At 33.6% G+C, this 24,262-nt stretch overlaps 2 protein-coding genes across 9 annotated transcripts in view; both read left to right on the forward strand.

Moving 5' to 3' along the window:
* The window catches only part of LOC128223789 (carbonic anhydrase 2-like), a 41,870-nt gene extending 32,116 nt beyond the window's left edge, over window positions 1–9,754 (forward strand). For 6 of the 7 annotated variants that reach the window (XM_052933181.1, XM_052933180.1, XM_052933182.1 and 3 more), the window contains 7 exons: window positions 2,367–2,414; window positions 3,705–3,902; window positions 5,776–5,897; window positions 6,279–6,374; window positions 6,815–6,929; window positions 7,665–7,774; window positions 8,737–9,754. In XM_052933181.1, the coding sequence (XP_052789141.1) occupies window positions 2,384–2,414; window positions 3,705–3,902; window positions 5,776–5,897; window positions 6,279–6,374; window positions 6,815–6,929; window positions 7,665–7,774; window positions 8,737–8,844 (780 nt within the window). In that variant the 5' untranslated portion in view covers window positions 2,367–2,383 and the 3' untranslated portion in view covers window positions 8,845–9,754. Of the gene's footprint in view, window positions 1–2,030; window positions 2,053–2,366; window positions 2,415–3,704; window positions 3,903–5,775; window positions 5,898–6,278; window positions 6,375–6,814; window positions 6,930–7,664; window positions 7,775–8,736 lie in introns of those variants that run through there. The other variant, XM_052933184.1, reaches the window with a different exon arrangement.
* A 3,083-nt stretch (window positions 9,755–12,837) lies between these two features.
* Window positions 12,838–24,262, forward strand: part of LOC128223788 (carbonic anhydrase 2-like) — a 46,896-nt gene continuing 35,471 nt past the window's right edge. The window contains exon 1 of one of the 2 annotated variants that reach the window (XM_052933169.1): window positions 12,838–12,946. The gene's annotated coding sequence lies outside the window, so the exon portion shown is untranslated. Of the gene's footprint in view, window positions 12,947–19,618; window positions 19,637–24,262 lie in introns of those variants that run through there. The other variant, XM_052933177.1, reaches the window with a different exon arrangement.

Raw genomic sequence — 24,262 nt, forward strand, 5'->3', positions numbered from 1 at the left:
TTGTTTATTTGAACAGGTGCTATGACTCTTTTATTAAATGCTGTATAATTTAGAAATAAATGTTTCAAATGGTTAATTGAAAATATCGACTGTCCTATTCTCTGCATAAGCATTTTTTATTGTCAACTTCACGAGTACTTAGGCAAGTTGTAAATTATTAATGAAAGCGCTGAAGGCCTTTAAAGGCTGTAGGCGTGACAAAATTTCACAATTCTGGCTCAAAGGCAATACAAACAGAATCCAAAGAAAATGAGTGGCACCAGACTGTTACCGATAAACAAAATATAGTCAATGGAAATTGATCAATTTTAAGATAATTAGCTAGATTTATAACATTAAATGATAAACCTTTATGTACTAGGATATATTACCATTGCTTTAATATGGCAAGTGTATTGCTAGTGTAAATAACTTGAAATGAAACCCTATATCGGCTGAGGACGTTTTGAGGTTTTGTAGTTATAAAAGTATGGCAGGCTCTTTAAGTCAACACATTTTCCTTTTCTGCATAATTATCTGTGATTAACAAATCCCCTCACTTCTTCGCAAAGAACTATTTTCACATTTTTCGGCTTGCTTTCAAGTTAATATTAACGTTGCAATTTTATGAACGTATTTAAATTAAGTGGTCTTTTAATTCGCACTATTTTGAACCTCATAACACCATACGCCGCATTTTTTAACCCCCGCGCATTAATTCTATTAACACATCCAGAAAAAAGTTAATCTGACGACACGTTATCTCGATTTCCTGTACTACATTGCCCATTAAAACATTTACCTTCCATTGTGATTTCTTTGAATAAGAAATGTTTCTCCGCTAAGGTCTCTGTTAATTTAAATGTTCATACATTGCAGTCAATGTAATGATATGAAGTGAAACACATGTTGTTTTTTCACATTGTTATATGTATCATGTTCATAAAAATATGATTCCAGTGCTTCAATTAAAAGAAAGACACAACTTAAGGAAATACCAATGATATATTTCACTACCCAAGGATATATCAATGATATAAGACACTACCCAAGGAAATATCAATGATATAAGACACTACCCAAGGATATATCAATGATATAAAACACTACCTAAGGAAATAGCAATGATATAAGACACTACCCAAGGTAATATCAATGAAATAAGACACTACACAAGGAAATATCAATGAAATAAGACCGTACTTAAGGATATATCAATGATAGAAAACACTATCTAAGGAAATATCAATGATATTAGACACTACCCAAGGAAATATCAATGAAATAAGACACTACTTAAGGAAATATCAATGATATAAGACACTCCTTAAGGAAATAGCAATGATATAAGACACTACCCAAGGTAATATCAATGAAATAAGACACTACACAAGGAAATATCAATGAAATAAGACCGTACTTAAGGATAAATCAATGATAGAAAACACTATCTAAGGAAATATCAATGATATTAGACACTACCCAAGGAAATATCAATGAAATAAGACACTACTTAAGGAAATATCAATGATATAAGACACTCCTTAAGGAAATACCAATGATATTATGCACTCTAAATGATATGAGAATCTACTTAAAGACATATCAATGAAGCCTTTTGTAAATCAAATACCCGTTCAGTGGAAACTGGAATAACGGTGTATATCGCACATGTGATTGAGGCAGCGAGAAGACTGGTGTTTATTGCTCATGTGTTTTGAGGAAAAAAGAAGTATGGTGTATATCCCTTATGCGTTACGAGCATAATATGTACCGTACATGTTTTTATCACAAGGCACACGGTAAACTAATCATACATCAGCTTTAAGTAATAAACAAATGATACAAAAACTCACTTCATTCGTCATTTTGAACAACCTGAGTTTATCTGCCTTTTTACCCGTCAATCTGGCATGTCTATCCGTTAATTATCACCGGCCTTGCCGGCTTATCAGCGATCGCGGTCATGGCTGAGGTTAAAGATTGCAATGTTTATATAATACTGTACATATAAATGTGTATGTGCTTGAATGTGAAATCTAAGGATATATCAATTCTTTACTGGAAGTATAAGTATCTTCATAAGTAAAAGTTTCAAGTTTTAAGACACCAGTTAAAGGTTATGAGATCAAGTGGTAGTTAAATGGAAAACAATAACAAGAATATGAGCTATAACATCATCATCGTCATTATCATCATCATCATCATCATCGTCTTCGTCTTCGTCATCATTAACATTATCAGGATCAGCATAAGCATAAGAATCAGCATCAACATCATGGTCATTTGTCATTATACTTATTATAGGCATCAAGTTCAATTTAATATTTAAGTTTTAGTGTCCTTAACTGTATTTATTGCAAATTATGATGATGATTTTTTTTCAGGATTAAAGAAAACAGATATGGCGCATTGGGGATATATGACGAAAAATGGTAAACGTTTTATTTTTTTTATTTTATTTTTAAATCCTGCATACTTTTTGTATAAATTTTGTTTGTGCAAAAACTAGACTTCTTGATTCGTAAATCCCGATTTTGATATTTTTACTTCATAATTGTTTTCACACAGTATGTTTAAATGTCCTGCGTAAGATTTGAATCACTGGTTTTGTATAAAGTGCCTGTTTTCCCATGACATTGTCCCGACCCGGTCACTCTACGTTGTTAAAACTAACCGTCAGAAAAATCGCTTAACTGGCTATCACGAAGGCCATGTGTTCAATTAAACTATTTGGCTGTATGCAAATAATTTGGGCCAGGCCTGTGAAGAAATCCAGTTTCATCTGGATTTAAATATGGTTTTGGTTATTTCGTTTGTTTATTAATGCTGATGACGAACTTATTTTTCATGACTTTTGAACTATATTTGGCTCTTTGACCACGTACAATCGACGTGCCATCGGCAGCACTATGATAATTATACCCATAGACACCTTAAGGAAAAAGCTGAACTACATTCGGCTTTTTGACCATGTACAATCGAAGTGTCATAGGCAGCACTCCAATAATAATACCTATAAGAGAAATGAAATGCGAATAGTAATTATCGCCACCTTTAAAGAATCTAAATAAAATGGTTCTGAAATTATAAGACAGATATGCTGACTAGTTTAACCTTTTAAACCCCGGACGAAATGTCACGGTGTGCGGTTAAAGGGTATCTTTTATTTAATACCATTGTCCAATATGACGCACACAGGACAATAATGAAACATGTATTATCTTAATGAGCACACAGGGTTTATCATTTATCTTTGCCAAACAAAAATAAATGTGTTCAAATCTTGTCCAGAAACCAGGAGTTTTGGTAGTTTTTTCTTTTTTGCTATAAGACTTTATGTAAAAATGAAATTCTAATCTAAGGGGAAAGGCGTTCAAGTTGTCTTCAGAAAAAAAAATGAAATGTATTTTAAAATATGTTAACCAAAGCAGCATTAGATAAAAAATGTTGTTACTCCAAAAAAAATATTCTTCTGTTATAGACAGTATGACTAGACTACCGGATCTTCATTGTTTTGGAGAGGGCGTATTCTGGTCATGATTTAAATACATGTATGCTATTCTACGCATGCGTATTCATGTATTAAGCAATGATTTTTTATGCAAACTAGACGCATTACTAACAGAGCAACCAGCTAAATAGCAATACAAGCTTCAAAACATAACTAGTACTGTTAAAATAGCACAGACGTCTTAAGTTTCATCTTTCTCACCTACTTCCAGGCCCATCGACTTGGGGCAAGGATTTCCCGATCGCCAACGGCGAACGTCAGTCTCCAATCGATATCGTGACGTCAGCGGCGGAGTATGACTCCGACGTCCAGGGATCCAACCCCCTGTCGACCAACTACACTCCAGAGAGTGAAGTCAAGCTTGTCAACAACGGACACAGCATTATGTGCCAAATCACGAAAAAGGGAGGTATGTGTTTTTACGGAGGAGGGATGGAGTGTTTATTCCGGGGAGTATTTGCAAAATGTTACACTTAGAATGGAGAATAGAGTGTTTAGTATTAATGCTTTTTATGAAGTTGATAATAGTCAGGTTATTTATTAAAAAAACCCTGAAAATCACAAACACACAACAAACACGTACGTACGCACGCACGCACACACGCACACCCACACATACGTATACACATACATACACGCACGCACGCACGCACGCACACATTCACCCACGCACGCACGCACACATACACACATTGACCTAATCGGGCAACAACCTTTATTGAAGTTACCCATCAACATCCTAAATCGATCAGGTGAGCGATTTGTGCAGTTGACGCTTACAAATGCTCATCCACAGAAAAGGGCAGTCGATTTTTCAAATTTATTATCTAAAAAAATATTTATTGCTAAATTACACAGCATTTAACAAATAAAAAAGAATAGTATTTGTTCCAATCAACAAGTCTCATTCCAGTAAGTTTAAACTTACAAAACGACAAATTGTTTTCAAATTTATACTTTATGTTAACGGGTAATTGACCATTTCTATCATAGGGAATTAAAAGTGTATCTTAATTGTATGTAAATCTATATTTTAGGGGTATTATATACATCTTAATTCTCACCCTCGAGTGGTTAAAATGTACACATTTGAAACAACCATAAACAATGTAACCAACTATACAAACAAGAATATCGCTAGAAGCTTGTTCACCATTCCTGCTTTCAAAATTGCCATATACATAATGTCGTATGTTTTTTTATTATATGTTAAATAGAATGCAAACTTTTATTAAAATTTCAACTGTATTAATGTTATTAACATTGTACTTGAAGATAACGAGAGAGAGAGAGAGAGAGAAAGAGAGAGAGAGAGAGAGAGAGAGAGAGAGAGAGAGAGAGAGAGAGAGCAACTGATAATCATAGGATTGTCGAAGTGTTTTAATAATCTAAACTCTCAATCAAACTCTGGTAAAAAAACGAAATACCGAAGGCGGGGCTCCGTAAGCGGCGTAGACTGCGCTATGTTTCATTTAAAATTGTGGACAAATAGGAAAGTTATCTTTGTTCAAAGTCTTCATTCGAAGCAAAATATTGCCTTCCGACGTAGCATTTAAGGCGCAATTTATCACGTGGTATACACACACTGAGTCAAGTAGGCTCTCATCTAACCTTTGCTGACCAATTTTTCTCCTCTAAACTTGGTTTCGGAACGCTTTTGATGTCATCCATCGTAGTTGAAAAGCTCCTTTTAGGAGCCTTGGTACCTCGTTCAATAATGAGGGTAAAATTCTCTATTATGACTACTAAATTTCAATTTTATCTTCAAAGGGGGGGGGGTGTAGGGTCAAGCCGTAATGCAAACAGAAGGCTGACATCAAATTTTATAACACCTCCTCTGCAACTCCCCTCCCAAATTGCTACGTACCGACTACTCATTCATTTTCTTCCGGAAGTCATTTAACTATCTGAGAGTCTATGTAAAAAATAATTTTGATTTTGAGTGCTACGTTCCCTCCCCTTGAGTCGCGATTAAAGTTGTATTTACACTTCAAGGTTAAACCTTATAGCAATATATACTAGGGAAACATCATACAATGCAATTGAAGTACCAGTCATTTGTCATTCATAAGATATATTAAATATTTCTATTTGCTTCATTGGCAAAAGTTTCCCACCTGGATTAAGCGGCCATGCACCTGTTTTAGCAGCCACATTGACCTGAGTGTTTCATAGGTGGACTCTTAATACATGTATGACTGTATTTAAAAAGAGCTTATATATTGCTGAATTGCCTTTTCCTTTACAATGCAGTTTGCTGTGTACCGATGCCTTTATTTCAGTTCTGACAGGCGGTCCCCTGGGTAAAGACGAATACAGCCTGGAGCAGTTTCATCTCCATTGGGGTGCCAAAGACGGCCGTGGATCCGAACACACTGTCGACGGCAAGATGTACGCTTCGGAGGTAGGATACACTTACATTGACCCTGCTTGTGTACGCAACGAACGTTTGATATTGAACTCAATATTGGAATGTGTATTCTTGAAAGCGAATCTTTCTTTGTGTAACAAGACCTTTACTGCTGTAATGCGTTTCACGATCATTTGTCAAAGGACGCCCTTAGCGAGCACATGATTCTATAAAACAATTGTTGTGATTAAATCGTTGATATTGGCCGTCACAGTGCCAAAAAACATAAATTCAATACCGTCTTGGCTCATTCCTGTGTTTGTTTTGAATTAGTTACACTGCTGACAAATATATCTGTTTGCCAACATACATCAGATCTGTAAAGAGGAATGTGTATTCTGTATGAGACATAACGTTAGTATGCTATGTTTGTAGCTGCATCTGGTTCACTGGAACGCTACTAAATACAGCAGCTTCGCTGACGCCGTCCAGAAGCCTGACGGATTGGCGGTTCTTGGCATCTTCATCACGGTGATTTTTTGTTTTTGTGTTTTATGTCTTTGGCATTTACCCTGTGCCATTAAAAGGGGTTTATGATTAAACTTTTGGCTATTGCATACGTTTGTTTCTGTTATTTTTCATATAAATACTGTGACACCCTTCATACTCGGATATTGAACATGCAAAAGTGAAACTGTAGCAATTAATTCCATTTGCACAATATTTTTTCCCTGCTCTTCAAGGAAAAAACTACATGAAGATAAATACAATTAAGAAAATACCCTTAAAACGAAACACACATTCAATAAAAAATGACGGTCGGTCGCAATATAGCAAAACATATCGTTAACCATTACTCCATAAACTGTTTGATAACAAATACAACAAGTATGAAATTGTATCATATTTACAATTAAACACTAGTGTAAGTTTTTTGTTTATTTTAATTTAATTTAATGTATCAATTTCAGCCTGGGGTTGCGTGCAATCAATTCAAAGTTATATCAGATAACTGCGGTAAACTGAAGACCAGTGGCGCGGATATGACCGTGGACACTACCCTCGACCCCACCCTCCTCCTACCCTGTAAGTAGAACCACAGACACCAGAATGTATCATGCACAGGCACATATTTGGGCTGTTGGTAGTGTAATTCTACGAAAAGTTTGTGGTTTAGTTTTTATGATCTCTCTTTGCGAAATAACCTTTTTGTCTACGAAATGTACGAAAGTGTAAATCTTTATAAGCACACAAAGAGTTTAAAGTTATTACAACTTTAAACTCTTTGTTTGCTTATAAAGATTTACACTTTCGTAATTACTTCATTACCATTTGAAGCTAAGACATCAACAAAATAGATATATGTAACATTAGTTCATTTGTATTTTTTTAGGAAAATTTCGATGCCGTTCCACATTCATTGGCTGTTTGACACGTAATTGGACATTATACTACTTTTAAGCATGCTTTCACGTTACTATTTTCACATACTAGCAACTAAATATCCTGTAGGGTTATAAAAAAGGAAAGACATTTTACGAAAATTTTCCACGTCCGGTGCCAACATGAAATGAGGAATGCTTCACATGCATCAGCAGCTCTATATGCAGCCCAGTTGAAAGCTCCAGATAGTAATTCGGTGATTGACTGGTGTCCGTTGTCCTTCAACCTCATCTGTAGGAAGTAGCCAAAGTTTGCTTGTTGAACGCTTAATATACATGTAAACCTACTACTTTTGCATATGATGTGTTTGATCGTTCAATTGTTTTTCACTTTTAGATTTAATGCAACAACTAATTAGTTGAGTAATGTGTATTGCAGCAAATACGAGCGATTACTGGACTTATCTCGGCTCCCTGACCACGCCCCCACTGTTTGAAAGTGTCACGTGGATTGTGTTCAAAGAGCCAGTCGAGTATTCAAAGGAGCAGGTATAAATTCAATGCTAAAGTTATCGTTATATTTATATGTGCTTTTAAGAGCCTGATAGTGAAATAAACGATTTTCTTTTAAAACGACTGTTTCAGAATATAATACATTGTAAATTATTATATTATTATTATAAAGTATTGAAATATTGCTTTTGGCATAATCGCATTCTTATAGTATTGTTTAAATAATATGGGTACTTGAAGATTTATTCAATCTCTTAAATTTTTAAAAGGCTGTAACTAGTTCCATTTCACGTGAATGGAATAATAGCCCATGTTAAGTTAAGCGGAAAACAGTTTTTTTCCATATGGACTATAATTTTTCTTCGACGGTATAGCCAATTGGGCCCCTAAACGTGACAAAGGAGTCAATTGATGGACGCTTTTGCACTCTCTAGCCGGCATTGTTATGATAAGATTACAAGGCCACTCGCACACTCAGAACTTGTTGTGTAAATGTTAACGAATATTCATTAATATATCGATACGAGATATCTGAGATACAAGAAAATATATTTTACTCCTCAGACCAACACCATTATGCAAAAATGTTGGATGTACTGCAAACTGAATTGTCAAATTAGCCCTTAGTAAATCTGCCTGGACCTTTTAAGCCAGTTTAAAAAACAACAACAACAAAAAACAACAACGTATAATTGACTTATTTTGTATTAAGATCAGCGCCGTTTTATTTTGCTGATGCTATATGTATTTCGAAACTTCTGTTGACTAGCCGAACCATTGTAAATGACCAGATCAATGGGTTATGCTACAATCGGTTATGTTTAAAATGAGCTATTAGTCTCTACAATAGAAGTAAAATTCGTTCAGTTACATGCTTTCAAAAATAGATCTGCGAATATTGTATTGCCATAGTACCTGAAAATGACGCCACAAGTCACGTGGGTTTTCCACGATGTATTTTCAAGCCAAAACACGTAAACATTTCACATCTCTTCCAGCTGTTAGCTCTCCGAAACCTAGTGGATTCCGATGGAAACAATATGCAGGACAACTTCCGACCTCCGGCTCCGCTCAAACAGAGGAAAGTGAAGAAAACCTTCACCTAATAAAATCAGAGAGAAAACACCTGTATAAGTGTTGATTCACAAAAATGTATGAGTTATCTCGATTATCCAATATCAATGAAATCCGAGGGAAAACACTCCTTTAAGTGTTGATTCGTAACAATGGTCGTGTTGTCTCGATTATATTACAATGTTGATTTGATATTTTTTGCATTTCACATTATATTTCACATTATATTTTACAAACAATATACAGTATTATTGCATATAAATCATGTTTAACATAATGATTTTTGAATATCTATGTCATGTTTTTATACAAAGCTTTAAACAAATTTTACTTATTTCAATGTTATGGACTTATTTGTTACCAATTTTGAAATGTTTACATAAGTATATGTTTATGTATTTTTTATATCAAGCCCCCAAAGTGTGTTTATATTTTGGATTTGTTTTGCATGTAAAACAGTAGCAATAGTTTGAAGACAGAAAGCTACTATGTTTCACTATCAACGAGAAAGGGAGAATATTAGAGGCCCATTAAGATATTTGGAAATGAATGTTTGCTTGTGTGCATGTTAAACGACCTCAATAGGCCTCAAGTGGCGGCAACAGCCAGAAATGGTGAACAAAGGGGTAAAGTAATACACAAAATAAGACTTAACCAAAATCGCGCAATTATGCTTCGTTTATAACTTTTGAACAATTGAAACTGATCTGAGATTTATAACATTATTTATGTTAAGGTAATGTCGCATTTATCAACACAGCATTCAAATACTACAAGCTGTACTTCAGTCATACGACAAAACTGCTTTTTCTTACATAATTTTGATTTACCCATAGGTGTTTAACGTCCCTAGTAAAAGTGCTGTCATTAATTTTGTCTACAAAAATGCTAAGTAACAGTTAGTCTTCATTGTTAACGTTGCTTTCTTGGATAACTTGTTGTTTTATGTAAAAATGCGTTAAGCGCGTTATGCGCAAATAAAAAAATCCAAATAAATTTAATTAAATGTTATTTGTTCTGTTTGCTGTCTGTCCAAAGAATGATATGGTCAGGGGCCGTATTCAATATCGTTATAATAATTGTCTTAAAAATGACCTCTTAGAACAGCTCCAGGGTTATATCGATGCGTTTTAACTTATATAGAACATATAAAAAGCCCTTCTTGAGAATTGTTTCTATTTTTTTAATACACGTGAAATTTGTCTAAAGAATCTTTAGCTAAACATCACATTTAATATGGCCAAAATACTTGCTTAAACTCTATTTACAAATGTTAAGATATCTGTATTTAATAGTCTTAGAAGTCCTCAAAATAAGAATACTTCACGAACTTTACCAAAAACCGAAGGCTGAGCTTCGTTCAATGTTTAGGGCTGACTTGGAGGTCAATATTATACAAGGTGGTTCGAAGTAGTCTATACTTATATTATACCGCACTTTGCTAAAAGCTAAAATAGATTTTTTTTTGATAAAAGAAAAGGCCATTTATTGCAACATACCAATACCATTTTTCACCTGATAACAACCTTTCAATACTTTTAAGACACAATTACAATAACTGCATACGATAATCCATAGTTGTTGTAAACATATGAATTTCCCTGTGTGCCCTCGGAGTTGGAACCCCAACTTTCTTTTTTAAATATTCATCTTTGCCAAAATGGAAATTTGCTTGATATGCCAATGAATCATATGCATGTGCCTTGGTTTAATGTTTTTTTTTATCACCATCATGTGAACCCCGACTTTGAGCAAAACTTTGCTCTTTATTTCAAACGGATCGCGATAATGCATGCACTTTATGTGTTCACGTTTTCCTGAAGAAATAATCCGTATTTTTTTTTCACAAAACCTACGGTCGCTAGTACTTTTCCAAATAATTTCAATTATAAAAAGACTATCAGCGCAAGAAAACATCGTTCTAAGGAAAAAATCTGATTCCCATAAAAAATATCGCAATGTTTCTTTCACAAAGAACGACATTGTCATGAATTTAGCAGAAATAACTTGCTTAACCACAAGATACAAGAGTACAAGGTCTTTATTTTAGAGTGCTGCACCAACTAATTCTTTACCTCGAAGTACATGATGGTTTTTTTTACTATTTATGATTTTCGCAAGCCCAAAGGCTAGAAAGTCCGAAGATCCGTGAGTCCAAAGTTTAAGGGTATTGATTATTTTGTACTCTAACCCTTAACTCACCCAACACAATACGGGATAGTTGGTCATTTGGGTGTATCAGCCATCTGTCTCGCGGGCGGACACCAATAATGAAGACACAGCTATTATTTAGGACGACTGACGGGTTTAAATGAAAAAAAACCCACATACTTCTTTACCAGCCTTCGATTGGCAGGGACATCAACAAGCGCAGTTACTAACAGTGATGTGTATCGTCGAAACAGTAGTCCAGTTATTGCAACTGAATTGCTCTCGGAGCTTATTCTAGGACGTACCAGCTCCGAAGATAGGAGTCAATGCTGCCAATCAGTGCGCTTTGTGGAAGGGACCAGTTCACGTCTTGACAACCCATTATCCTGTCGGATTAGTGTCAATCGGTTTTTCGTAAGTCGGATGATCTAGGTGTAAATTTGGAGTTTTTGGTAGTCACTTTAACGAATACACAGTTGTTATATTCAACCATTTTTATTAACAGCTTAACCTTTTCCCTCATTCATTGAGGGATTAAGTTCTTTACGAAACATAACGACACTTACAGTCTTAAATCTCTGATTGCTAATGGTATTACTCATCCGGATTTCTATGGCAACATTCTCAAAAGGCTATGTATGATTACTACGTAATATTTAACATGATACATTTTGTCTTTGCGACATCATCACTTGATTAACATTTATAACTTTTAATCAGTGTTCGGTTATCCATACACCATAGACGAGTATGTGTTGGTATCTTTTGGAACATTCGGAACACCTCCTCCATTTACCATCGAAAAGTACGTCGATTGTATATTGAAGGTTTTCAATATCAGAAATATTTACATTTAACTACGCCACAAGTAAATCGCGACCTAATTTTTAAACTAAATGACTCGACTCGAGCTATGACGTCATTTGAATTTACAGTTTTTTAGACGTCATATTATTTGACTATTTTAATGATTTTAACGCGCTGTTCAATTTGGCTTTTACCAGGTCATCAACTAGCTATAGAACTTCCACGAACACGTTCTATATTATCTTTTTGTGACGTGTGTTGTAAACACTAAAACAATAATTATCTTCATTAAAGTTATGGAGGTCACTACTAGTATTAAAACAGCTATTTCTTTTTTGTTTTGAATCAAGTATTTATGGTTATTTGGATAAAAGTAAAAACTGCTGTCTCTTGATATCAGGGATTACATTCTGAACTGTTACTGAACAGTTAAAATGTCATCCCCTCCATCTCCCCTCCACCCAACTTGTTATCATTGAAAAACTATATATATATTACTGACCAGTATGTTATACGATGCCTTTAACATAATGTGAAACAGACTATTACTATTCTTCTACATGGTATAGGCATGCATTTTTTCTTGATAGTTGCACAACATAGCTAGTATTCCTATATTAATTCATTATACAACCTCACATTTGTGTTGTTATCTAATAGTCACATGACTATATGACTTCACAATCATCATAACAGGTGGTTAACTCACTGTTGAAGTGTGTTTCGATAAAGCGTCTATCAAGCGCCATACTCCCGCAATCGGAACACCTCGGCCAGTATCAGGAATTGGCCTATCTCGAAGCTTGCCGGAGATGGCCGAGTTGTTACGATTGATATTCCCGATGACTGAGTAATACTATATCCGCCTACGTATAATATGTTCGATATTTTCGTAACAAGCTGAATAACTCTAGCAGTGAGCTTTAGCTGTTTTCCAATACTACATTCCCCAATATCAATAGCGTATGTTATTATCCTTTAACCTATCTCCCAAGGTCAAACTAAATCCTTCACACTGTGTGTGTTCATGTTCACTCCAATACATTTGTATCGTTATGTTATAATTCACATATCAAGTACTTCATGCACTGTTACAATATAATTATAACGCAATGTCAAGTGCATCCGATTTAAATGTTTTCTTCGTTGCTTTCATCATGATGGATTATTAATGTGGTGAGTTCTATTTTACTTTAACTGATCTGCTATTGTAGTTCCAATATTTGTTTATAAATAAAACCTATTCCAAACAAAGTTATGTTACGAACATATAGAAGTGTTTTAATGGGTTTAAAGGGACTAGCTCATGTTTTGTAAAATGCACCCTTTTATGAAGAAATAAAGTATGGCAAACCATAATAGAGTTAAAAATATGTTACTGACGACTGGAACCCTTCACAAAATGTTAACATATGTTCAAAATTTGTCTTTGAAGTCAATGATTTTGAACGCAGAAATATCCCTAAACGTATGTCAGAGTCTTTGAGGGCGAGTGGTTTTGTTAACAGTTTCCTTTGTTTCTTGACTGTACCGGCTTGGGTTGCTCCCCACTATAACCAGGTGTTTATACTTTAAGTTTACTTTATGCTGCAATTTCGGTATCAAGGGTTAAATGATTACACTCATAATTGTTTTCTGTTGTATTACCGTGAAAATAAATTCCTAAAAAAATAAGGCATATATACAGAGAACTTAATTAATTTAAGTATAAACATTGATAACATTCAGCCAGGAGCTTTGGTTTTTGATTATTTCCTTCATTTCTTATCATTATTGTAGCATACATCAAGAATGATACATGCATTCAGCTTTAAGGAACAACAATAGCTATTTAAATATTGATCCCTAGGTTAATGTTAGCTCGACGACTGAATTCATGTAAAAATGAACAACGAAAGTTATTTTAATATTGATCCGTAAGTTTATTTAAACTACTGGACTGAATTCATGTAAAATATATGTATAAATATTATTTAAATATTGATCCCTAAGTGAATTCAAACTCATTGAGTGAATTAAAGAAAAAATAAACAACACATAGTATTCAAATATTGATCCATAAGTTAACTCAAACTCATTTACTGAATTGATGTTAAATATTTTCATCTAATAAATTAATGTAACAGATTAGTGGATTAGAAAAATATATACAGTAAAATTAGGAATTAGATATAAAGAGGTATTAATATAATAATGAATATCATGAAATCACTATGATGTGAAAAATAATGACTTAATATCAAGTGAATCTTATACAATGCGATATTACTTGTAAACTGACAACAGTGCAACAATGCACTTAACTCGTTGGATATTCCTCTTACAAATCTGATCTTGATGAGGAAGGTTCGATCTATTTTTGGAATAATCAAGTACAACAAGTATTAACCTTAAAGTAAACAGTATCTTTATAAATAAGATCCTGTTATCATACTCTCATGATTGCTTGATTTCATATTATAGTTTAAATGTATTGCTACTTCAATATAATTATGTTTTATGAGAATCATTTGTAATATCATTTTAGCTGAGCATATTCTGAATAGCTTAAACTTATAAAGTCCCAGTATGTTTTAGTTATGTAAACATATCGAAATGTTTGTATATAAAATAAGATATTTTAAACTTTTTAATATTCCTAATCCCAAAGATAATAAAAAAATATCATTTATTGCAATATCGAAAATATCTTCTAAATTAAGCGCACAAAACGTCACTACAAAGTTTGCATATCACGTATCTTTCCTAAAAGCCCAGTAAAATAACAATGTAAACTTATCAACGTTTATCCAAATAACTTCTCTTAACCGATTTTAGCATTATTTAACCCTAGGAAAATAACAAATACATTAATCGCAATTTAAAGCATGCAACAATACCGAAAGTACATGTATATTTTAAATTTAGCTATCTCATTAACATACAGCGAGTGAGAAGTCGAGTTATTCATTATTTTCACTCTTTTCTGTTTGATAAAGCATCGTGTGGACCTATTGGATTTCATCAAAGATATTTTTAGCCTTTATCATAATCATTTATCCAATTTCGTTTCGTTTTGTTCCTTTATTTGTCTATCTTATTGTTTAATACTAAAACACACTAGGACTTTAATTGGTGAACAGGTATTGACAAAACGCGAATAACTTCACGAAATTTGCATACCACGTGACTTTATTAAATGCTCAGTGTGTTTTAGCAATGCAAACTTATCAAATGTTTGTATATTCAGATGACTTCTCTTAACCTTTTTGATTTTTTTTAACCCATAAAAATAACGAATGCATTTATCACAATTACAATCGTGCAACAAAACAAAACATATATTCTAAAATTAGCACCCACGTATCTACTTTGTTAGCATATAAAGAGTAACAGTAAAAAAGTAACATTGCCAATATTCTGTTTAATAAACCGCGGGGTTTTATCAGACATTATCTGAGCCTTTTCACAAACGCACTGTTAACAGTTTCCCTCTAACTATTTGACACTAAAACATAATGGGACTTTAACTGTTAAAGCGGTATTAACTTATTTATTATGACACTTACGAAATCGTTGGCGCTAATATTTCCTAAATCTGATGTCTGGTAGACTTTAGTTAGCAAATAATGGTTTCTGTTTTCCTTTTCATTAACGTCATGTACCATGCAAAAGTTGGCGGAAACCAAATCTACACCGTAAATGAATACGAACATTTATATAGAGTACCATTTAGGTCACAAGTCCACTTCAGCTAGTTTTGACATTTCAAAGAGAGTTGCCACTCTTTGTTCAAATGGCAACTTGTACCTCTACTTTGAAAGTGGTACCGTTGCACCTATTTTTAAAGTAAAACCGGTGCAAATCCATGCCACAAATGGCACCGGTTCATCTCTATGTTTTAAGTGGCCCAAGTTCAAGTCCATGTTCAAAGTGGCACCAATACACCTCTATAGTCAAACGTGCGGATATACCTCTATGTTTAAAGTGACAACGGTGTTCCACTATGTTTTAAGAGGCAACGGTGCACCACTATGTTTAAAGAGGCACCGGCGCACCTCTATGTTTAAAGTGGCACCGGCGCACCTCTATATTAAAAGTGGCACCGGCGCACCTCTGTATCCAAGTGGCACCGGTGCACCTCTATATTCCGGAGGTGCACCGAAGCCCTTCTATGTTCAAGATGTAATCCGGTGCACCTCTATATTCAGAGTGACACCAGTGTACCTCTCTGTTTAAAATGGCACCAGTGCATCTCTTTGATCAAAATGGCACGGTGCACTTCTATGTTCAATGTGGCAATGATGCACCTCTTTATTCAACGTGGAACTGGTGCAACTCTATAGTCAAAGATGCACCGCTGCACCTTTTTGTTCAAAACGGAAACGATGCACTTCTATGTTAAAAATGACACCGGTGCATCTCTATCGTAAAATTGGCTACGGTGCACCTCTATGTTCAAATAGGGAACTGTGCACATCTATATTAAAAGAGGCATCGGTACATCTCTATCTGATGTGACAGCGCTGCACATCAGTATCCAAAGTGGCGCCGGTGCTCATTTATATCGACACTATTGTCGGCATTATGTCATTTCGTCTAAAGGGTACCTCATATCATTGGTACAAAAGTGATTACTTGTGTTGTTATATTTGATGCAATTACAACACTATCGGGTGTCTGGTATGTTTTCCAGTAGTTATCGTTGTCTGGTTGGCATTCCACTAGTTAGAGCTAGTCACGGTTGATTGTTTCTCAATATTCAGAATTTGTATGAACATAATGCTTTGAGCTTTGATGTTACTTGTTAGCGTAGGAAAGTTTAAAGCATCTTTCTTATTGTGTACCTTAATTGCACGCATTTATGTTTTAAACTGTGATAAGGATTGCTAGCTGTGAACACACATTTCTCATTCTAGCACCCCCATTCTACGAAGATTTGTTTTTCTCGTAGACATAATTATATTTCATTTCAATAGTTTTTTCTGTTTATTTGATATGTTTATCCACTGCGGCTCAGTTTCAACGTAGCCACAGTTCATGTACATAATATGTGACAATTATGAGGATTAATTTCATTTCAAAAGATTTTTAACTTGATTTATTCATTCAATTCTCAGCAGTTTCACAGCTGTCAGTGTTCAGGTCATTTTGTCGCATATACAGTTAGGAGCATATATTTTATTTCAAAAGTATATTTATCTTTCTCCTTTATATGTTTATCCACTTCAACCCAGTTTTAAAGTGGTCACTGTTCGGGCCATTTACATAACATGCAAAGTTATCAGATCAAAATGTTTACTTGTCGTATTGTTAAATATAATTAACTTGCTATTAATCAAATAAAAGCTCTGCTGTGGGCCTCGTTGTTTTTCTGTAAAACTGGAAATTTGTTTTAACATAGAAATTTATTGAGTTACTAAAAACGGATCCTTAAAATAAATGTTTGCTAAAATAGGCTGTGCGAATTGACAAAAGCTTAAAAACTATAATAAAAATCCAAATATGAACCACGGTTGAACGTCAACTTTAGTTTGAAGCATTTCAGACTTTGTTTGGATAAGGTAATTTATGATATTTTATTTAAAATGGAAAGCCATTTAAATCTTGTTTGAATTTATGAGTTGCCGAAGCGAATTGTTTTGAACAACTAATATAAATAGGCAACACTATAAATCAGTGTTTCTGGGTCATTAAACTTGAAAGAGTCAAGTATTTTATGTTTTATCTCCGTACTGGATGCATGTTTTTACGCCAGGATATTCATTCATTCGTTTATATGAATTACTTTCTTAAAATAAATTTTAAAAATCAAATAAAATATTGCAAATATCTGAAAAAAATAAAGAACTATTGAAACTAACGAGAAAAATGTGCATGTAATTCGAAAAACGTTTACCCTTGGATACTAACCAACTTACATGTAACGCCATAAGTAATTTCTTGCATATCTATCCTGTACCAAAACACTAACCCATGGATATGAGACCGCTGACCTGTGACGTCAAAAGTAATTACTTGTATATCTATCCTGTACCAAACATTTACCCATGGATATGGCACAACTGACCTGTAACGCTATACGTTATTACTTAAATATTTATCCTGTACCAAAATGGATACGAGACCGCTGACATGTGACATAATAATGATTACTTGTATATCTATCCTGTACCAATCAATAACCCATGGATACGCTACAGCTGACCTATAACGCCTTAGGTAATTACTTGTATACCTATTCTGTACCAAGACATTTAAGCATGGATAGGCTACAGCTAATATATAACACCATAAAAAGTAACTTGTATATTTATCCTGTACCAAGACATTTACCCATTAAAATGCAACATGAAACTTATAACGCGATAAGAAGTAGCTTGTATACCTAACCATTTACCCATGGATATGCGACCGCTAACCTGTAACGCCATAAGTTATTACTTGTATAACTATCGTGTAATAAACATTTACCCATGGATATGGGACAACCAACCTGTAACGCTATTCGTTATTACTTGAATATCTACCCTATACCAAAACATTTTTACCCCTGGATATGCGACAGCTAACCTGTAAAGACATATTAAGTATTTACTAGTGTATCCATCCTGTACCAAATAATTAACCCATGGATATTCGACTGCTTACCTGTGACGCCATAAGCAAGTACTTGTATATCTATCCTGTACCAAAACATTTACCCATGGATATGAGACAGCTTACTTGTTACGACATAAGTAATTACTTGTATTTCTATCCTGTGCCAAAACATTAACCCATGGATATGAGACCTCTGACCTGTAAAGGCTTAAGTTATTACTTGTATATCTATCCTGTACTAAAACATTTAGGCATGGATACGCTACAGCTAACATATAACGCCATAAGAAGTAACCTGTATATCTGTACTGTGCCAAAACATTTCATTATTATGCAACATGAAACTTATAACGCCATAAGAAGAAACTGGTATATCTATCCTGTACCAGGTCATCAATCCAAATAGATGTCACAGGTAACCCGTAAAACCATCATTAACTACTTGTATATCTACTCTGTACCAGAACAATTACCCATGAATATGCAACATGTAACCTATAACGCCATTGGAAATATCTTGTATATCTATCCTGTACCAAAACAGAAACCAATGGAGATGCGACAGCTAACTTGTAACGCCATAAGTAATTATTCGTATATCTATCCTGTACTAAAATGCGCAATTAAACAGTCATAAAGCTTTTTTTAAGAACATTATTTCCGCAACAGATGCAGATATAAATTGTAACATATCAGTTTTAAATGAGATGAAGTTTTGGTGGCGGCCTGATTTTGTTCCAAATTCAGATGCGAACACACGTTGCTAATAGTAAAAATTCACCATGGAGCTATAATGGCAACATCAACTTATAATAAGAAGTATGTTCTTAATTATATTATCTACATAATAGGTGTTGATTAATGGACCAATAAAGATAAGGGAAATAGCATTTACCTTCAGACTTCTAAAGAACTGTTTTTAAAAAGACTGTGGAATTTTGAAAAAAAAAAATATGCAAAAGAATATCGTCAAAACAAACTTTGAAAGAGTAATACAAAGATTATTTACACAAAGCTGAGCAACATTAACCAACATCAAATCATCGTTACATACCGATGCGATTCTCAAAATTGTATAGATTATTGAACAAACTACTTTGGAACGTGTTTGATGGTATCTATTAAGTTTAATACTTTCTCCATGTACGGATGTAGACAGTTTAGGACATTGTTGAATTTGATTAAGTTTGACAATATAGTGACAGTATCAGTATTTTGCGAATGCCTGCAAACTGTCTTCATAATGGTCAACCTTTTGCAGACTAAAGGAGCCCAATGTGTTTGGTAAGCAGCATTTTATTTTACTTTCTCATATACAAACAGGCAATTTATCCTCATTTCTAATGCAAATGCAGTCCTTTCTTTTTGAATAAAATTATAATTTCAAAGATTAAACTAATTTTTATTCCGAACTGTCCTATTTATTTCTAGAAAACGTAATGTGGCTTTGTATGAATTTGTAATTTTTTTTGAAGATTTCTCGTACGCTTCCTTTTAGTTCTGTCTTTATAGCTTACAGACATTAAACAAAATATCACTTTTTCTGGAAGATGTTCTTGAACTTTCGGTACAGTTTTAGGTCTTAATAAACAATTTTGTGTCTCTAATAAAGCTTTGCGATACTCAAACAAATTATATCCGTTCTTTCTATGCCACTCACTATTCCTCTTTTTAGAGCACCTTTGTGTGTACGGTACATGAGCCACTTCGGTCATCCTGCCGGTTTTTTTTAATTAAATGTAAAAAATAATATAATATGTACTAAAGTCTGGGTATGGAAAGGGGCGCAAGAGAGTGTCTTAAATTGTGAAAGCAATTTTGAACAATGTGACTCCGCCGCAAATAACAGTATGAAGAGAACATTTAATGGAACTTGGCGTTTGTTATTTTGTAATTATATTTTATACCTGTTAAATGGGTAACATCATTCAAGTATCACATTTTCCCGCACATTTGTCTAATTTATTTATTTTCAGTGACAAAGAAAATTGCGATCACTGTTACCCAACTAGCCCTTTCACTTTTAGCTACTACATGTAATTGACTTTCAAAATCAAATTAGACTAGACTTTAGAAACCCGAGCAATTAAATATAATTGCAGCTTAGCAAACACTTATTCATTGTTGCGGATCAGAGTTTCCAAAGTGAATGCCATAACGTTTGCTGAATAAATAGAACGAAAATGCGTTATTAAAACAGCATGTCGCCAACGTGACTATTTAAATAAATTGGCCTTTCCGGCTTAATATTTCTATCTGTAGTTAAACTACTTCTTTATACCAATTGCGGTACTAGATTATGAAAAAATAATTGTTAGTTTCTCAGGCGCTTTTTTCCATAACGGGGAGGTATTGCGTATTTTAATGTTATTTATAATATCTCGCCCATATGACAACTAACTAATAAACCACCATCTTTTAAAGGTGTTTTAAAAGTATTAAAAAAATGAAACAACTTAATTCAAACCTGTAATGCGTGTTTTATAAATGCATTCATCACGTGCTTTACTTTATTACCGATATACTTTATTTCCGGTTAAATATAACCATCACGTATATTTCTATGCAGCACATATGTAATATAACACATTTAATGGAAACAATAATTGTTTAATTTGTTAAGGGTACATATACAATTTAAGAGAAAAGCGCATTATTTCCTCTTGATTTCATAAAACATTTCTAAAATGTTCATCATTTTCTGTATTTTAACAGGAAATGACGCTATGAACATATTACAAATTAATTATTTCATCTAACCGGATGTTATGGGGCTTTAAACGAAAACGATTGCGATAAAAATATTTTGTTTTAAATTCTTCCTGTAACTACATTTTTGCAATGCATGTAATTATAGAAATGTATTGATTTGTTAGTTTATGTTATTTGTCCTATCATCACCGCAGGTCAAAGAGAACTATCCATTTGATTTTGTTTACTCTGTATACATTAAATTTGTTTATGTTTATTATTATTACTCAATAAGAAAAGCGACATATAGTCAGGTTATAAAAGATGTTTAGTAGGCCTATTTTTTTGTATTCGTAATTGATAACAAATGTACATATATATTGTCATAGAAATCAATGTGGTTTGAAGAGGGCCTATAATGGAAAAACAAGCTGCTGCAAAGAACAATAATGTACATGATATTGTAATGATTATATCCTTGTTAGGTTGCCAGCATTTGTTTACTTCATAAAAACAATCATTTGGCCTAGTTAGTTTCTTGAATTATTGATTTCTTTTGGATGTTTTAGAATAAAACTCGGGTTTGGGTAAATGTCCTCCAAGAAATTTGTAAAAATAAAGTTCTTGACGTAGACGAAGGGGAAGGATCTACTTAAGCGATAACATCTTCAGCATCAGCCAAAGTATTATTTGCTGTTAACGATCGTAATCCTACAAACTGTATCTTAATCGCCCTTGCAAGCTGGCATATAACAGATAAGACATGCATCTCTGTTTCAATAAATCTCTTTATAGAGATAGAAATAAGATAAGGTGTTGGAGGGAGATTAAGTTTTGTTTTTTCAAGATTAACTGCATGAATGGTGAAGGCTGTGTCACAATGCTACTCAAGCCAGGGTTCGTTTGGGTCTGTGTTCATGTAGAATTATTCTAAAACTAAAAACAGATACAAATCATTCCCGAAAGCAATAAGTGTAGAAATTGACCAAGATTGAATAATATTAGGGACCTTTTTATAACTGCTACTGAACAGTCTAAAAACGAAACTGAAACTGAACCCAATAGACAAGCGAGAAAGGTTGGAAAGTTAACTTAAAGTCACGACGTTTTACATTATCAAAACGTGAAAATGACAACTGTTTAAAGTGTCGCTCTTTCCGTTGCGGTTAAATATAGACACTAATCAAGACGGATATTTTCATTCTTTATTTTTTTATGTTTCCGAAAGACATTTAGAATCTTATGATAAACAACGATGAATAGGACGGAATGATGCATTTGTGATTACTCATTAACTTAGACACATTTATAGCAATTTTCTTGCCAATATAAACAACATCTTGTTCAGGAAGAGATTAGTGCAATCAACTTGTGCTAACCTGTATTGAATGCCCAGTGCAGTAGATAATATAAACTGTAACTAGCCTGTCAGGAATACACAAATAAGTGATAGTCAAAGTAAAATAATTATCATTGTTAGAACAAGCGATTTCTGCTAACCTGAATCAATGTCCAGGTTCAATAGATAATAAAAACTAAAACTAGCTTGTCCAGAATATGTTACACAACTAAGTGCTCAACCTAGGTCAAATAATATTCAATGTTAGAATTGTAAATTACTGCAAACGCTTTCATTTATTGAATAGGCCGCAATCCGAAGCCATTGGAGTAAGAGAAATAACACAAATCATATTCAATGCATGTAGTAAAACAATACCATTTTTCATTTTGTATACGAGCTTTCTGCAAAAAATATTTAAGTGATTAGTTATTAGCTTTATGTCTTATTTTTTCATTCTTCGGTAGCAGTTAAATGCACTTGACAATACAATTGATGAAGGTGCTGTTATAAATCTTAAATCGTGCAAGCACTCGTTCTCTTAATACAAACATCAAGCGTCCCTTTCGTTCAATTTTTATATCCTTTATACATAATCGTAAGAGTTAAAAACCTTAGCGAATGAAGAAAAAGAGAGAATGTGAAACTAATATACATATATGCAAGCCGCCTTTTTATTTAGATTAACCGGCAGTTCATAGCTGTTTTATACCTTATTATGGAAGGACGACTTTTGGAAGTTATTTAAATAAAAAATTGCCAAAAATCTATAGAGGGTACATAGAGAAAAATCGCGCAAGGTATTACGTAATTTTTGAAGACACACACTTTTTTAATTCCCTAAATTACAAATATGGTCAATTACCCGTGAACATAAAGTTAACATAAAGTATCAATTTACAAGTGAAAACAATTGGCCATGTTGTCATTATGTTAGTTTATGTTATGTTAACTTGTTTCACTGGTGCGAACTGGAATGCCACATTAAAAATGTTCATTTAAATATATGCGATGCTATTTCATTTGTTTAACTCTGTATAATTTAGCAATACACTCGGCTAGGCAAATCCACTTTGAATTTTAGAATGCAAAACATGTTTAAGATAATAAACTGAAAATATCGACTGTCTTTGTCCGTGCATGAGCTATTGTGAGCATCTACTTCATTAGAACTTTGACAAAATGTCAATATAAAACTGAGATTCTTTAAGTTTATAAAACTTCGTTATCTATACAACAATTTTTACTGATATTACAATATGTTAGAATACGGAAATATTTCGCGCTAAATTCTAAGTAAATCTAATATTTCATACTTTACAGTGAATTTGATACTTTGAGGTGAAACATAATTTTTGTGCTTGCACTTGTTATATTAATTCTAGTCATGAAAACGCGATTGCATTCCTTCCTGTTCTAAAAAGTAAGACAATACCGAGGCTGTTTTGAGTTCATTTTCCCGTCAATCTGGCATATCTACCCGTTAATTATCACCAAGCTTGCCCGCTTATCAGCGACAGCGGTCAAGGTCAAAGATTATAGAACATATATTGTACATATAAATGTTGAATCAGTTTGAATGTTAAACTAAAGGATATTATACAATTTTATACTTGAAGTAAGTATCTTTAATAATAAAACATCAAATTATAATCAAATCAAATTATAAGACATAAGTGATAAGTTTAAGTTCAATGGAAAACACTAACAGGAATTGCATCATCATCATCATCATCATCATCATCATCATCATCATCATCATCGTCGTTGTCGTGATCATCATCATTATGATCATCATCATGAATTTCATCATCATCATCATCATCATCATCATCATCATCATCATTTTTGGTGGATGAAGCTATAAAAGATTCTGAGTC

The sequence above is a fragment of the Mya arenaria genome, chromosome 17 (assembly GCF_026914265.1).
Source record: "Mya arenaria isolate MELC-2E11 chromosome 17, ASM2691426v1".
Taxonomy (NCBI): domain Eukaryota; kingdom Metazoa; phylum Mollusca; class Bivalvia; order Myida; family Myidae; genus Mya; species Mya arenaria.